Source organism: Bombina bombina, chromosome 1 (assembly GCF_027579735.1).
Source record: "Bombina bombina isolate aBomBom1 chromosome 1, aBomBom1.pri, whole genome shotgun sequence".
In the NCBI taxonomy this organism is placed as follows: Eukaryota; Metazoa; Chordata; class Amphibia; order Anura; family Bombinatoridae; genus Bombina; species Bombina bombina.
In genome coordinates this window covers 200,097,000-200,111,160 of record NC_069499.1, presented here as the reverse complement: position 1 = coordinate 200,111,160, position 14,161 = coordinate 200,097,000, and the positions used below count along the sequence as shown (strand labels likewise).

At 37.6% G+C, this 14,161-nt stretch overlaps 1 protein-coding gene across 1 annotated transcript in view; it reads left to right on the top strand.

Annotated features, from left to right (window-relative positions):
- SPTBN5 (spectrin beta, non-erythrocytic 5) overlaps nt 1-14,161 on the top strand; it is a 391,859-nt gene that overhangs the window by 199,257 nt on the left and 178,441 nt on the right. The window contains exon 30 of the mRNA XM_053697828.1: nt 11,846-11,950. Within this exon, the coding sequence (XP_053553803.1) occupies nt 11,846-11,950 (105 nt within the window). The remainder of the gene's footprint in view (nt 1-11,845; nt 11,951-14,161) is intronic.

The window sequence follows — 14,161 nt, the reverse complement described above, 5'->3', positions numbered from 1 at the left end:
AGGTGCAATGCGAATGCAACCTCGCGTTAGCATTGCACAGAAGCATTGCGCTCACAAGACCTCGCTTCCATAGGCTCAAATGGGAGCCTTGTTCTCATGCCGTCAGACATGGCATGAGAACCTAGCGCAGCGAAGGGGGTAAGTCGTGCAGCGATGGGCACCAGATTTAAATATATATGTAAATGAATATATATTTATGTGTTTATATGTGTATATATACGCATATTAACACATAAATATGTATGTATATAAGCATATACATATATATGTATAGAGTTCAAAGTCCCTTTTCAGTGCATTTTTTTTCTAACACCCACACACTTTAACCCCTAAAAACTGCTTAGTGCAGTTGCAATGCTACATTATATGTTTTCTTTCAAAAAGGGTAAGTCGTGCAGCGAATAGAGCTCTGACCTCTGGTTAATATTTGAGTGCCAATTGCTACCGCAAGCACTTAATGGTTAACATGTAATGGTTGGTTATTTATCGCACGCCTGTAAACAGGCAAATTTGCGCTTCACTTGTAATCTAGCCCTTAGTGGACAATATATTGTAGTACATTTATGTTAAGTAAAATTTGTGGAAGAACAAAGTTTCATTTGGAATGTTCTTGAGAATGAATCTGGGCAAGTCTTGCGGCTTCTGTCATAAGCCTTCATTACTCAGGGAAAGTCATGCAGACATAAGCAGTGCACCACCCTGTGCACAGAAAATACTGGGCATACTGAACCGCTTGGAAGAACATCTGCTCTGAATACCCAAAGGATGTCTTGGAATAAAATTTGTTTCTGGCATCAAATTCCATTCTAGGAACATGTTTATTTATCTGCAGTAAATAATGTCCTGATATACAATAGGGTCTTTTATCCATTAATTGCTAAAGGTCAAATTCATTTAGAGTACAGACAAAAAATGTTGTGGATTTAAGATGTTCATAAGACTTCACAAAACCACATTCTATTTCTCTCCAGATGGTAAGATTTCAAGAACCATGTTTATAAAGAATTTCAATGATTTATTATACTGAAAACCAAATACTATTTTTTTTTCTTTTTAATAAGATGAAACGCTAAACTAGCAGTGATTGCATGACAATGAAGCCAAACTCTTGAACCAACCTTTTTACTTACATGCTTGATAAAAATGAAAATAGAACACAACTTAAAGTGAAGGTTAACTTACCTTCATGCCGATCGAGTATTTTACTTTTTGTACACAATCAATAGGAGTTTAATTCATCATTTTTTATCAATCTTATTTTTAACCAAGTAATCGGTGCTATAAATAGATTACCGACGCTTTACAAATTTGACACTTTTTTTGTTATTTTTTTTATTATTGATCACGTTTTTAGTTTGACCAATTGAAAACCTGTCCGTTAGGCGGCCGTCACCCCACGTCATCCGCCTCCTTGGACGGTCCGACTTTCAATTGGACAAGCTAAAAATGTCAACGAGAGAAAAAAAAAACAGTCTAATTTGTAAATCGCCGATAACTTGGTTGAAAATAAGATTGATAAAAAATGATGAATTAAACTCCTATTGATTGTGTACAAAAAGTAAAATACTCGATCGGCATGAAGTTAAGTTAACCTTCACTTTAATGTTCCTCTTTGGAGAACCAATAGCATTTAATACTCATCATTTGCAAATATATATGACCGTAAAAAGATCATGTTCATATTAATGGGGCATGTAGCCCAACATTTTTCTATCATGATTCAGATAAGGAATACAATTTTAAACAGCATTCCAATTTACTTCTATTATCTAATTTAATTAATTCTTTAGATATACTTTGTTGAAGAAATAGCAATGCACATGAGTGAGCCAATCACACAAGGCATCTATGTGCAGCCTCCAATCAGCAGCTAATGATCCTATTTAGATATTCTTTTCAACAAAGCAAATCAGATAATAGAAGTAAATTGGAAAGTTGTTTAAAATTGCATGTTCTTTCTAAATCATGAAAGAAAAAAAACGTGGGTTTCATGTCCCTTTAAAGACTAGGGGATCGAATTATCAAGGGCCTTCAGGCTCGCCGGAAACAGCAGTTAAGAAGCAGTGGTCTTAAGACCACTGCTCCTTAACTGGTGCGCCGCCTCTGAGTGGCGGACAGCAATCAACCCGATCCTATACTATCGGGTTGATTGACACTCCCTGATATGCAGGGGCAGCATTGCACAAGCATAAAAAATAAAAAGAAACATGTGCCTATACAAGTCTCCTCTAGGGGGTGCTCTTCCCAGATTTATGACAACCTAAAACACCATATAGGCTATTTGGCGCCTCTGGTTTTTTTCCTTTCAGATCGCATTGCACAAGAAGTTCACTAGAACTGCTTGTGCAATGCTAAATGCTGACAGCGTATGCTGTCAGCATTCAGCAATGTCTGGCGGACATGATACACTATAGCATATCATGTCCGCAAGACATTGATAATTTGTCCCATAGATCTCAAATAAGATGCATAATACAACTGCTATTAGACATTATATCAGCTTAAATAATAGAAGGTATGTAGGGCCCAGTCTGATGATACAATGATCAACAGATTTGCAAGAAATGTTCATTTAAGTATTGCCAGTCTCATAATCTGTCCGGTGGGTGAAATGTTACAAAAAAGTGGGCTGACCCTCACTGTAAAACGAGTAGCAATATGCCTTCCATAGGAAACAATAGGTATCGGTGTCTGTTCAAAAGTGAATTCAGATCTTGGCAGTGTGAATGGGGCATGTTCACACAACATATATGGCCAGATTATATGTGGAGCACAAACGTTTGCGCACAAGTGATAAAGGGTATATTGCGTGTGTTTGTGCTAGTCAGATTTATAACTTGTATTACAAGTTGAAAGTAAACGCGATTGCTTGAGCACAATTGCAATTTCCTCAGAGCTCTGGTTAACTGTTTTGCAAAACTAAAAAGTATCACAAAACACATGTAATATACATTACAAAGCACAGTTACACATTTACAATAACCCCATCTAATAAAAATAAAATATTTCACAAAACATGTATAGGGGTTCAAAGATATGCAGTCTCAGGTATTAGAAAAAAAAAAAAAAGGCAGTCAAAGGGATTTTACATAGAGATACATACATATACATGTCTAATATGTATATATGTGTACATAGGTATTTATGTATTTATATGTCTATATATGTATTTACAGACATATATACACATATAAATACATATGTACACATATATAGACACATATATAAGTGCATTGAAGGCCTTTGCAGTAAAGTAGATGAAGACATGTAAAAGCAAATGTATGCAATATTCATATTTAATAAAGTGTTACAGTGTGTATGTACTGTAAATATTTCACATGCCAATGTTCTGCACATAGCAGAATATGTTCTAAGTATTTATAAATAGATATTCATATATATATATATATATATATGTACATATCTATACCTATATAAAATCATGTATATATAGTTATAGATATATTTTGTGCCAAAATACCATCAGATATAAGTAGAAATGTGTATTTATGAATAAATAGAACAAATTCTGCTATGCTATGGGGTTTTTTTTCCCACTTTTTTTTCCATTGACTTCTGTGGGGGAATATGTGAACGCACACGCAATATTCTAACTTCGGCCTTTTGCGTTCGTGGGTTTAGTGCAAAGGTGAAAACAGTTTACCTTCAACTCATAATACGAGCGCAAAAAGCTTACTTGTAGCGCAATTAATGACTAAGTAGCTAGTCTCCACTTGTAATCTGGCTTATAATGTGCATTCACTAAATGTATAAATGGTTTGTGTGTTGTAAATGCTGAAATAATAGAGATGAAAACTAAATTTCACTGTAAATTCAGTAACTAATCTCGCGATTGAAAGGGTGGCGAGACAGGTATGTGTGAAAAGCTTCACCTAAGCTGGCTAACATTGTTTACAACATTAGAAACTCCCAGCGATGTTCCCCATAATAATACAGGTCACTCCCATGGAACTCCTATATATTTGCTTTGTATGTGATCACCATTATTAATACAGAACAAAAAAAAACTTGTTAAGAAACCTATAAGAGCAGGGGGATTGTGGGTTTATTTTGTATGTAAAGGTGTTTTTCATGAGTGTCTACCGGGGGGGGGGGGGTTATCTGCCCGTCTGGATTTTCCTCCTCACCTGGGCCTAGATTTGGAGTTCGGCGGTAGCCGTCAAAACCAGCGTTAGAGGCTCCTAACGCTGGTTTTAGGCTACCGCCGGTATTTGGAGTCAGTGATTAAAGGGTCTAACGCTCACTTTTCAGCCGCGACTTTTCCATACCGCAGATCCCCCTACGCCATTTGCGTATCCTATCTTTTCAATGGGATCTTTCTAACGCCGGTATTTAGAGTCGTTTCTGAAGTGAGCGTTAGAGCTCTAACGACAAAATTCCAGCCGCCTGAAAATAGCAGGAGTTAAGAGCTTTCTGGCTAACGCCGGTTTATAAAGCTCTTAACTACTGTACCCTAAAGTACACTAACACCCATAAACTACCTATGTACCCCTAAACCGAGCTCCCCCCACATCGCCGCCACTCGATTTAAATTTTTAACCCCTAATCTGCCGACCGCCACCTACGTTATACTTATGTACCCCTAATCTGCTGCCCCTAACCCCGCCGACCCCTGTATTACATTTATTAACCCCTAACCTGCCCCCCACAACGTCGCCGCCAGCTACTTAAAATAATTAACCCCTAATCTTCCGACCGCAAAGCGCCGCCACTTACGTTATCCCTATGTACCCCTAATCTGCTACCCCTAACACCGCCGACCCCTATATTATATTTATTAACCCCTAATCTGCCCCCCTCAACGTCGCCGACACCTGCCTACACTTATTAACCCCTAAACTGCCGAGCGGACCTGAGCGCTACTATAATAAAGTTATTAACCCCTAACCCGCCTCACTAACCCTATCATAAATAGTATTAACCCCTAATCTGCCCTCCCTAACATCGCCGACACCTAACTTCAATTATTAACCCCTAATCTGACGACCGGAGCTCACCGCTATTCTAATAAATTGATTAACCCCTAAAGCTAAGTCTAACCCTAACACTAACACCCCCCTAACTTAAATATAATTTTAATCTAACGAAATAAATTAACTCTTATTAAATAAATGATTCCTATTTAAAGCTAAATACTTACCTGTAAAATAAACCCTAATATAGCTACAATATAAATTATAATTATATTATAGCTATTTTAGGATTAATATTTATTTTACAGGCAACTTTGTAATTATTTTAACCAGGTACAATAGCTATTAAATAGTTAAGAACTATTTAATAGTTACCTAGTTAAAATAATAACAAATTTACCTGTAAAATAAATCCTAACCTAAGATATAATTAAACCTAACACTACCCTATCAATAAATTAATTAAATAAACTACCTACAATTACCTACAATTAACCTAACACTACACTATCAATAAATTAATTAAACACAATTGCTACAAATAAATACAATTAAATAAACTAGCTAAAGTACAAAAAATAAAAAAGAACTAAGTTACAAAAAATAATAAAATATTTACAAACATAAGAAAAATATTACAACAATTTTAAACTAATTACACCTACTCTAAGCCCCCTAATAAAATAACAAAGCCCCCCAAAATAAAAAATTCCCTACCCTATTCTAAATTAAAAAAAGTTACAAGCTCTTTTACCTTACCAGCCCTGAACAGGGCCCTTTGCGGGGCATGCCCCAAGGATTTCAGCTCTTTTGCCTGTAAAAAAAAACATACCATACCCCCCCCCCAACATTACAACCCACCACCCACATACCCCTAATCTAACCCAAACCCCCCTTAAATAAACCTAACACTAAGCCCCTGAAGATCTTCCTACCTTGTCTTCACCATACCAGGTTCACCGATCCGTCCTGGCTCCAACATCTTCATCCAACCCAAGCGGGGGTTGGCGATCCATCATCCGGTGCTGAAGAGGTCCAGAAGAGGCTCCAAAGTCTTCCTCCTATCCGGCAAGAAGAGGACATCCGGACCGGCAAACATCTTCTCCAAGCGGCATCTTCAATCTTCTTCCATCCGGTGCGGAGCGGGTCCATCTTGAAGCAGGCGACGCGGATCCATCCTCTTCTTCCGTTGTCTCCCGACGAATGACGGTTCCTTTAAGGGACGTCATCCAAGATGGCGTCCCTCGAATTCCGATTGGCTGATAGGATTCTATCAGCCAATCGGAATTAAGGTAGGAATTTTCTGATTGGCTGATGGAATCAGCCAATCAGAATCAAGTTCAATCCGATTGGCTGATCCAATCAGCCAATCAGATTGAGCTCGCATTCTATTGGCTGTTCCGATCAGAACAGCCAATAGAATGCGAGCTCAATCTGATTGGCTGATTGGATCAGCCAATCGGATTGAACTTGATTCTGATTGGCTGATTCCATCAGCCAATCAGAAAATTCCTACCTTAATTCCGATTGGCTGATAGAATCCTATCAGCCAATCGGAATTCGAGGGACGCCATCTTGGATGACGTCCCTTAAAGGAACCGTCATTCGTCGGGAGACAACGGAAGAAGAGGATGGATCCGCGTCGCCTGCTTCAAGATGGACCCGCTCTGCACCGGATGGAAGAAGATTGAAGATGCCGCTTGGAGAAGATGTTTGCCGGTCCGGATGTCCTCTTCTTGCCGGATAGGAGGAAGACTTTGGAGCCTCTTCTGGACCTCTTCAGCACCGGATGATGGATCGCCAACCCCCGCTTGGGTTGGATGAAGATGTTGGAGCCAGGACGGATCGGTGAACCTGGTATGGTGAAGACAAGGTAGGAAGATCTTCAGGGGCTTAGTGTTAGGTTTATTTAAGGGGGGTTTGGGTTAGATTAGGGGTATGTGGGTGGTGGGTTGTAATGTTGGGGGGGGGTATGGTATGTTTTTTTTTACAGGCAAAAGAGCTGAAATCCTTGGGGCATGCCCCGCAAAGGGCCCTGTTCAGGGCTGGTAAGGTAAAAGAGCTTGTAACTTTTTAAATTTAGAATAGGGTAGGGAATTTTTTATTTTGGGGGTCTTTGTTATTTTATTAGGGGGCTTAGAGTAGGTGTAATTAGTTTAAAATTGTTGTAATATTTTTCTTATGTTTGTAAATATTTTATTATTTTTTGTAACTTAGTTCTTTTTTATTTTTTGTACTTTAGCTAGTTTATTTAATTGTATTTATTTGTAGCAATTGTGTTTAATTAATTTATTGATAGTGTAGTGTTAGGTTAATTGTAGGTAATTGTAGGTAGTTTATTTAATTAATTTATTGATAGGGTAGTGTTAGGTTTAATTATATCTTAGGTTAGGATTTATTTTACAGGTAAATTTGTTATTATTTTAACTAGGTAACTATTAAATAGTTCTTAACTATTTAATAGCTATTGTACCTGGTTAAAATAATTACAAAGTTGCCTGTAAAATAAATATTAATCCTAAAATAGCTATAATATAATTATAATTTATATTGTAGCTATATTAGGATTTATTTTACAGGTAAGTATTTAGCTTTAAATAGGAATAAGTTATTTAATAAGAGTTAATTTATTTCGTTAGATTAAAATTATATTTAATTTAGGGGGGGTGTTAGTGTTAGGGTTAGACTTAGCTTTAGGGGTTAATACATTTATTATAGTAGCGGTGAGGTCCGCTCGGCAGATTAGGGGTTAATAATTGAAGGTAGGTGTCGGCGATGTTAGGGAGGGCAGATTAGGGGTTAATACTATTTATGATAGGGTTAGTGAGGCGGATTAGGGGTTAATAACTTTATTATAGTAGCGCTCAGGTCCGCTCGGCAGATTAGGAGTTAATAAGTGTAGGCAGGTGTCGGCGACGTTGAGGGGGGCAGATTAGGGGTTAATAAATATAATATAGGGGTCGGCGATGTTAGGGCAGCAGATTAGGGGTACATAGGGATAACGTAGGTTGCGGCGGTTTACGGAGCGGCAGATTAGGGGTTAAAAAAAATATGCAGGTGTCAGCGATAGCGGGGGCGGCAGATTAGGGGTTAATAAGTGTAAGGTTAGGGGTGTTTAGACTCGGGGTACATGTTAGAGTGTTAGGTGCAGACGTAGGAAGTGTTTCCCCATAGGAAACAATGGGGCTGCGTTAGGAGCTGAACGCTGCTTTTTTGCAGGTGTTAGGTTTTTTTTCAGCTCAAACAGCCCCATTGTTTCCTATGGGAGAATCGTGCACGAGCACGTTTTTGAGGCCGGCCGCGTCCGTAAGCAACTCTGGTATCGAGAGTTGCATTTGCGGTAAAAATGCTCTACGCTCCTTTTTTGGAGCCTAACGCAGCATTTGTTTAAACTCTCGATACCAGAGTTAAATTTATGGTGCGGCCAGAAAAAGCCCGCGGAGCGTTAACAGCCCTTTTACCGCCGAACTCCAAATCTAGGCCCTGGAGTACAAACTGCAGAAAAAAGACAATGAATATATATATATATACATTTTAATTCCCCTAAATGTAGCTCCATTTTAGAGGAAGAAGCACAGTATACTGGGAGTTACATAGCATTGTGGTATGAGTTTTGTGCCACTGCAGTTCTGGACTCTAATTCCCAGCATTCATTGTACAATGGTGGGGAGTGAGCTTCCTGGAAGGCAGAAAGTTTTGCATGAGGTCACGCCCCCACCTTCATTCTGTGTGTGTATGTGCTATGAGCCAAATGGGGGTTTTCCACTCCCACCGCCTTTTAAACAGTACCAAGAATAAGGTATGCCATTATTGGTAATGTGCTTTAAGTTAACAAGTTCTGTGCAGAGTCCTCCTACTCACATACAGGAATAGTTTGTTAAAAGATTTACCAGTAGCACAATCAGAGAAACGTTTAGTTGGCTTATTTTAGGTAATGTACTGTCAGCATTTGTAGGACATGAAACAATGCTCCTTTAGTAGTTAAAAATATGCTGAAAATATGTTAAAATAAAGTAAACATAATAATTAACAGATTGTTTTAAACAGCAAACAACTTACTTGTTTTTGCTAAATTCTCAGTGCAGGGACTGCCTGCAGCTAGAAAAGCAAGCAGACATTACAGATTTTAAAGGACCAATAAACACAGTAGATTTGCATAATCAACAAATGCATGATAAAAAGACGATGCAATAACACTTAGAGGCCTATTTATCAAAGGTCTGGCGGACCTGATCCGAAAGTGTGGATCAGGTCCGCCAGATCTCGCTGAATGCTGAGAGCAATACGCTCTCCGTAATCAGCATTGCACCAGGAGCTCTTGTGAGCTGCTGGTGCAACGCGCCCCCTGCAGATTCGCGGCCAATCAGTCGCCAGCAGGGGGTGTCAATCAACCCGATTGTACTCGATCGGGTTGAATTGTGGCCGGCTGACAGGTTATGGAGCAGCAGGGCCGTCCATTCGGAACTTCAAATGAGAAGTAGATTTTTTTTCTGAGAATTTTTAAAATTATGTCTATTTCCACTGCCCTTGTACCATGTGACAGCCATCAGCCAATCACAAATGCATACACGTACCATGTGACAGCCATCAGCCAATCACAAATGCATTATCATATATTCTGGGAATTCTTGCACATGCTCAGTAGGAGCTGGTGACTCAATAGGATTAAATATAAAAAGACTGTGCACATTTTGTTAAGGAAAGTTGTTTAAAATTGCTTCTCCATCTGAATCATGAAAGTTTAATTTTTACTTGAGTGTCCCTTTAAGTTCCATTGTGATTATGATTTTGCAGCAAAAGTCCTCTACTGAGCATGGGCAATAAAATAATTGCAGCTAGATTAGTTGTCTCCTAGCAACACTTTAAAGGAAAATCAGCTATTGTTGGGCTGTTACGGGAAGTAATTGAACGTTCATATTTGAAGTTAAAAAACAAAAATAAATAAAAAGTAAAATCCTTTTTTAAATGATGAATCATAAATATTGCAATGATTTATATTAAGTATAACCCACTGCTTTTTTATTACAGCACTGAAACAGACTGTTTCATATCCCTTTAACACCTCACCCAAAGGTTTTCCCAATCTTTATCCTAATTACAGTAATAGCCTTCAATGTGTTCTTTCAGCAGTTAGCTCACTGTAGTGCACTGCTGCAACTGAGCATTTGCTTTTCAACAAAGGATAAATAAAGGACAAAGCAAACACAATAATATAAGTACATTGTAAAGTTGTTAAAGGGATAGTAAAGTCCAAATTAAACTTTCATGATTCAGATAGGGCATGCAATTTTAAACAACTTTCTAATTTACTTTTATCATCAAATTTGTTCTCTTGGTTGAAAGCTAAAACTAGGTAGACTCGTATGCTAATTTCTAAACCCTTGAAGGTCGCCTCTAATCTGCATTTAGAGGCGACCTTCACAGCTAAAGGGCGTTAGTTCATGTGTTTCATATAGATAAAACTGTGCTCATGCATGTGAAGTTATTTAAGAGTCAGCACTAATTGCCTGAAATGCAAGTCTGTCAAAAGATCTGAGATAAGGAGGCAGTCAGCAGAAGCTTAGATACAAGGTAATTACAGAGGTAAAAAAGTATATTTCTATAACAGTGTTGGTTTTGTAAAACTGGAGAATGGTAAATAAAGGGATTATCTATCTTTTTAAACAATAACATGTATGGTATTTACTATTCCTTTAAAACTGTGTGCTCTATCTGAATATGTAATGATTATTAACAGAAAAACACCATTACAGTCTTTAGGGATTTTTGTAGATAAATAATTTTATACATTTTTCTAAAGGATTGTGTTCGATCCAATTGTTCCTTAATACTATTGCTGCTTGCATTTCAGGCTGTGCTGACTTATAAATAACTTCACGTGCATGAGCACAGTGTTATCTATATGAAACACATGAACTAACGCCCTCTAGCTGTGAAAAACTGTCAAATGTATTTAGATTAGAGGCAGCCTTCAAGTACTTAGACATTAGCACATCAGTGTACCTAGGTTTAGCTTTCAACTAAGAATACCAAGAGAACAAAGAAAATTTGATGATAAAAGTAAATTACATGCCCTACCTGAATCATTTGCTTTGAGTTCCTTTGCAAACTAATGATAATAGTATGACATGGGCCCTAATGTTTTGAATTTTATTTCAGATGCTTTCATATTATGTTCTTCTTGTGTTTATGTATGCATATATATGTATTCACTCTCCTATACTTATTACTCTGTTTCTGTTGCTATTTTTCACTGATAACATGCACATATTTGACAATTGTGGAAATTCTGAACTGCTAATGAGTTTATTGATGAAAGTATGTGGCTTAAATATGCTAAAGTTCACTTTGAATATAAATATTGTAATTCATTTTTTTCCAATTTCCATCTGCTATACCTAGTATCTGTTACTTAATGAAAATTATCAGCAATAGTCAGCCTTTAGACATAGCGTCTTAGTATCCAGTCACATGATTTTATAGAACCAATTATAACACCGTATGTAGTATACATTTTGTAAAGCTTTTATTGAGACCACGCTTATGACTAAGGCAACTATGCCGAAACATGTAAGGCGTGTTCTTGCCATTTTTAACTGTGACTAAATAAAGACTTCATTTTATGGAAGCGTGCCGGCATCACTTTTTTTTATTGCTGCTACCTGAATCATGAAAGTTTCATTTGGACTTTACTATCCCTTTAATGTTATTTCTAATTCTAAGAGTCTTTGTCTTGCTGATTTTAACTATAAGGTCTCCTGCGTAATTATATTTACCAAACAATGATGTTTTGCGCTTTCTGCCATAGCTGAATATCATTATAAGAGTTTGGTAACTTTCATAGACAGTATGTTTGGTGTTAGAGTTGTGCGTTACAAGAATTAATCTGAAGCAATATTTATGTTTTTCAGGTTTCTTTGAAGTCAAGTGACCTTGGGACCTCTGCTGGCGAAATAGAGCAGCTGATAAAAAAACATGAGGCTTTTGAGAAGCTTTTTTCATCTCAGGAGGAAAAGGTAAGAGAGATGACTTTAATATCTGTGTCCTGAAAGTCATAATTCTAAAATAAAAGTGAAGTGACAGTTAAGTATCACAAGGTTTGTTGTGCTGCAAATTCATTATGTCAATGCACTTTCACAACAACCTGACTCCCATAAACACCCACTGACTTACAAACACCCCCCACAGTCTTTCAGATATGAGTTCAAAACTGTTATACTCTGTGGGGTAATTTTTAAAAACTAAGAAGTGTCTATATATATTTTTTTTTTATTTTGTACTGTTGTTGAAAAGAACAAAACAACATTGTCTCAGTTGCTTTTTCAAGCCTTATTTCAACTTCCCTTCAATTTGTGGTTTTAAATTATACAGTTGGGTCAATAAATCAAATTCTAAATTGAATGATGGAAAATACTAAGTATATACTATAAAAAAAATGCTGTAAATAGATTTAGTAGCCAGTATGTCAAACATTTGATTCAGGGTATTTTATTTAATAATATATGTAGTTTAAATTGCTATTTGGTTCCAAAGATAAAAACATACACTCACCGGCCACTTTATTAGGTACACTTGTTTAATTGCTTGGTAACACACATTGCTAATCAGCCAATCACATGGCAGCAAAATGCATTTAGGCATCTAGACTTGGTGAAGATGACTTGCTGAAGTTCAAACCGAGCATCAGAATGGGAAAGAAAGGGGATTTAAGTGACTTTCAATGTGGCATGGTTGTTGGTGCCAGACGGGCTGGTCTGAGTATTTAAAAAACTGCTGATCTACTGGGATTTTCATGCACAACCATCTCTAGGGTTTACAGAGAATGGTCCAAAAAAAGAGAAAATATCCAGTGAGCGGCAGTTGTGTGGACGAAAATGCCTTGTTGATGTCAGAGGTCAGAGGAGAATGGGCAGACTGGTTTGAGATGATAGAAAGGCAACAGCAACTTAAATAACCACTTGCTACAACCAAGGTATGCAGAATACCATCTCTGAACATGTCGAACCTTGAAGCAGATGGGCTACAGCAGCAGAAGACCACCCTGATGCCACTCCTGTCAGCTAAGAACAGGAAACTGAGGCTGCAATTCGCACAGGCTCACCAAAATTGGACAATAGAAGATTGGAAAAGTGTTGCCTGGTCTGATGAGTCTTGATTTCAGCTGCAACATTTAGATTGTAGGGTCAGAATTTGGTGTAAACAACATGAAAGATGATAGCATCAACTTCGTGAGGCTATCATCTCAATATGGACAAAAATGTCTGAGAAATGTTTCCAACACCTTGTTGAATCTATGCCATGAAGAATTAAGGCAGTTCTGAAGGCAAAAGGGGGTGCAACCCGGTACTAGCAAGATGTACCTAATAAAGTGGCCGATGTATTTGCATTTTCTGCAGGACCATCATCAGTATCATAGGTATTAGGGACTCGGGAGGTTGAGGGGCTGTCACTGTTTTGTAGGTGGGGCAGTATATGAATGGGCAAGGTCACAGATGGATAGTGGGAGGGATTGTGAGCATGTCTGGGTGGTCAGTGAGTGTGTCTGGGTGGTCAGTGGGTTTGTATGGATGTAGCTAAGGGACATTCTGCAAATAGGGACATATGGCTGAGTTAGAGGGAGAGCAGGACAAAGCTCAGGAATAGGGACTGCCCTCAAATAGAGACAGTTGTGAGGTCTGTCATTATTATTATTGATTATACCATGGATATATTCTAATCTTTCTTTAGGACCACTGTACCATGGGCTGTAGTCTAATTCCAGGGCCACTAAACACCTTATAATTACAAGACATATCTGTTGTGTTGCTATAAAATAACATCTGCCAAGTCTAAACAGGTCTAAAACAAATTAACTATTTTTTAATAGCCAAACTACATCCACCATTTGCCTTATTTGGAGGAGCCAATCTGATCTTTAGTCTGCAGTCAACAAGGCTAGTCACGATCATAATGTTAGTATAAAATAGTATAAAATGCTTTCTTTTGCAGTTGCAATCAGCAAAAGCTAGTTAGAGACATATATGTAGCAGGGCTATCCTTGAGAAGTCAACAAGGTGCATTTCAAGCTCTGAAAATTAAAAAATGCTACATTTTCAGTGCTAAATTACATGAAAAGAAGTAAAAATAAATAATAAAAGTATACTGCAAAGTTGTTTTATTACATATAACTAAATATTTTATATAAAAATCTCAAGATGTTTACTGTCACTTTAAATAGGGTTATGATG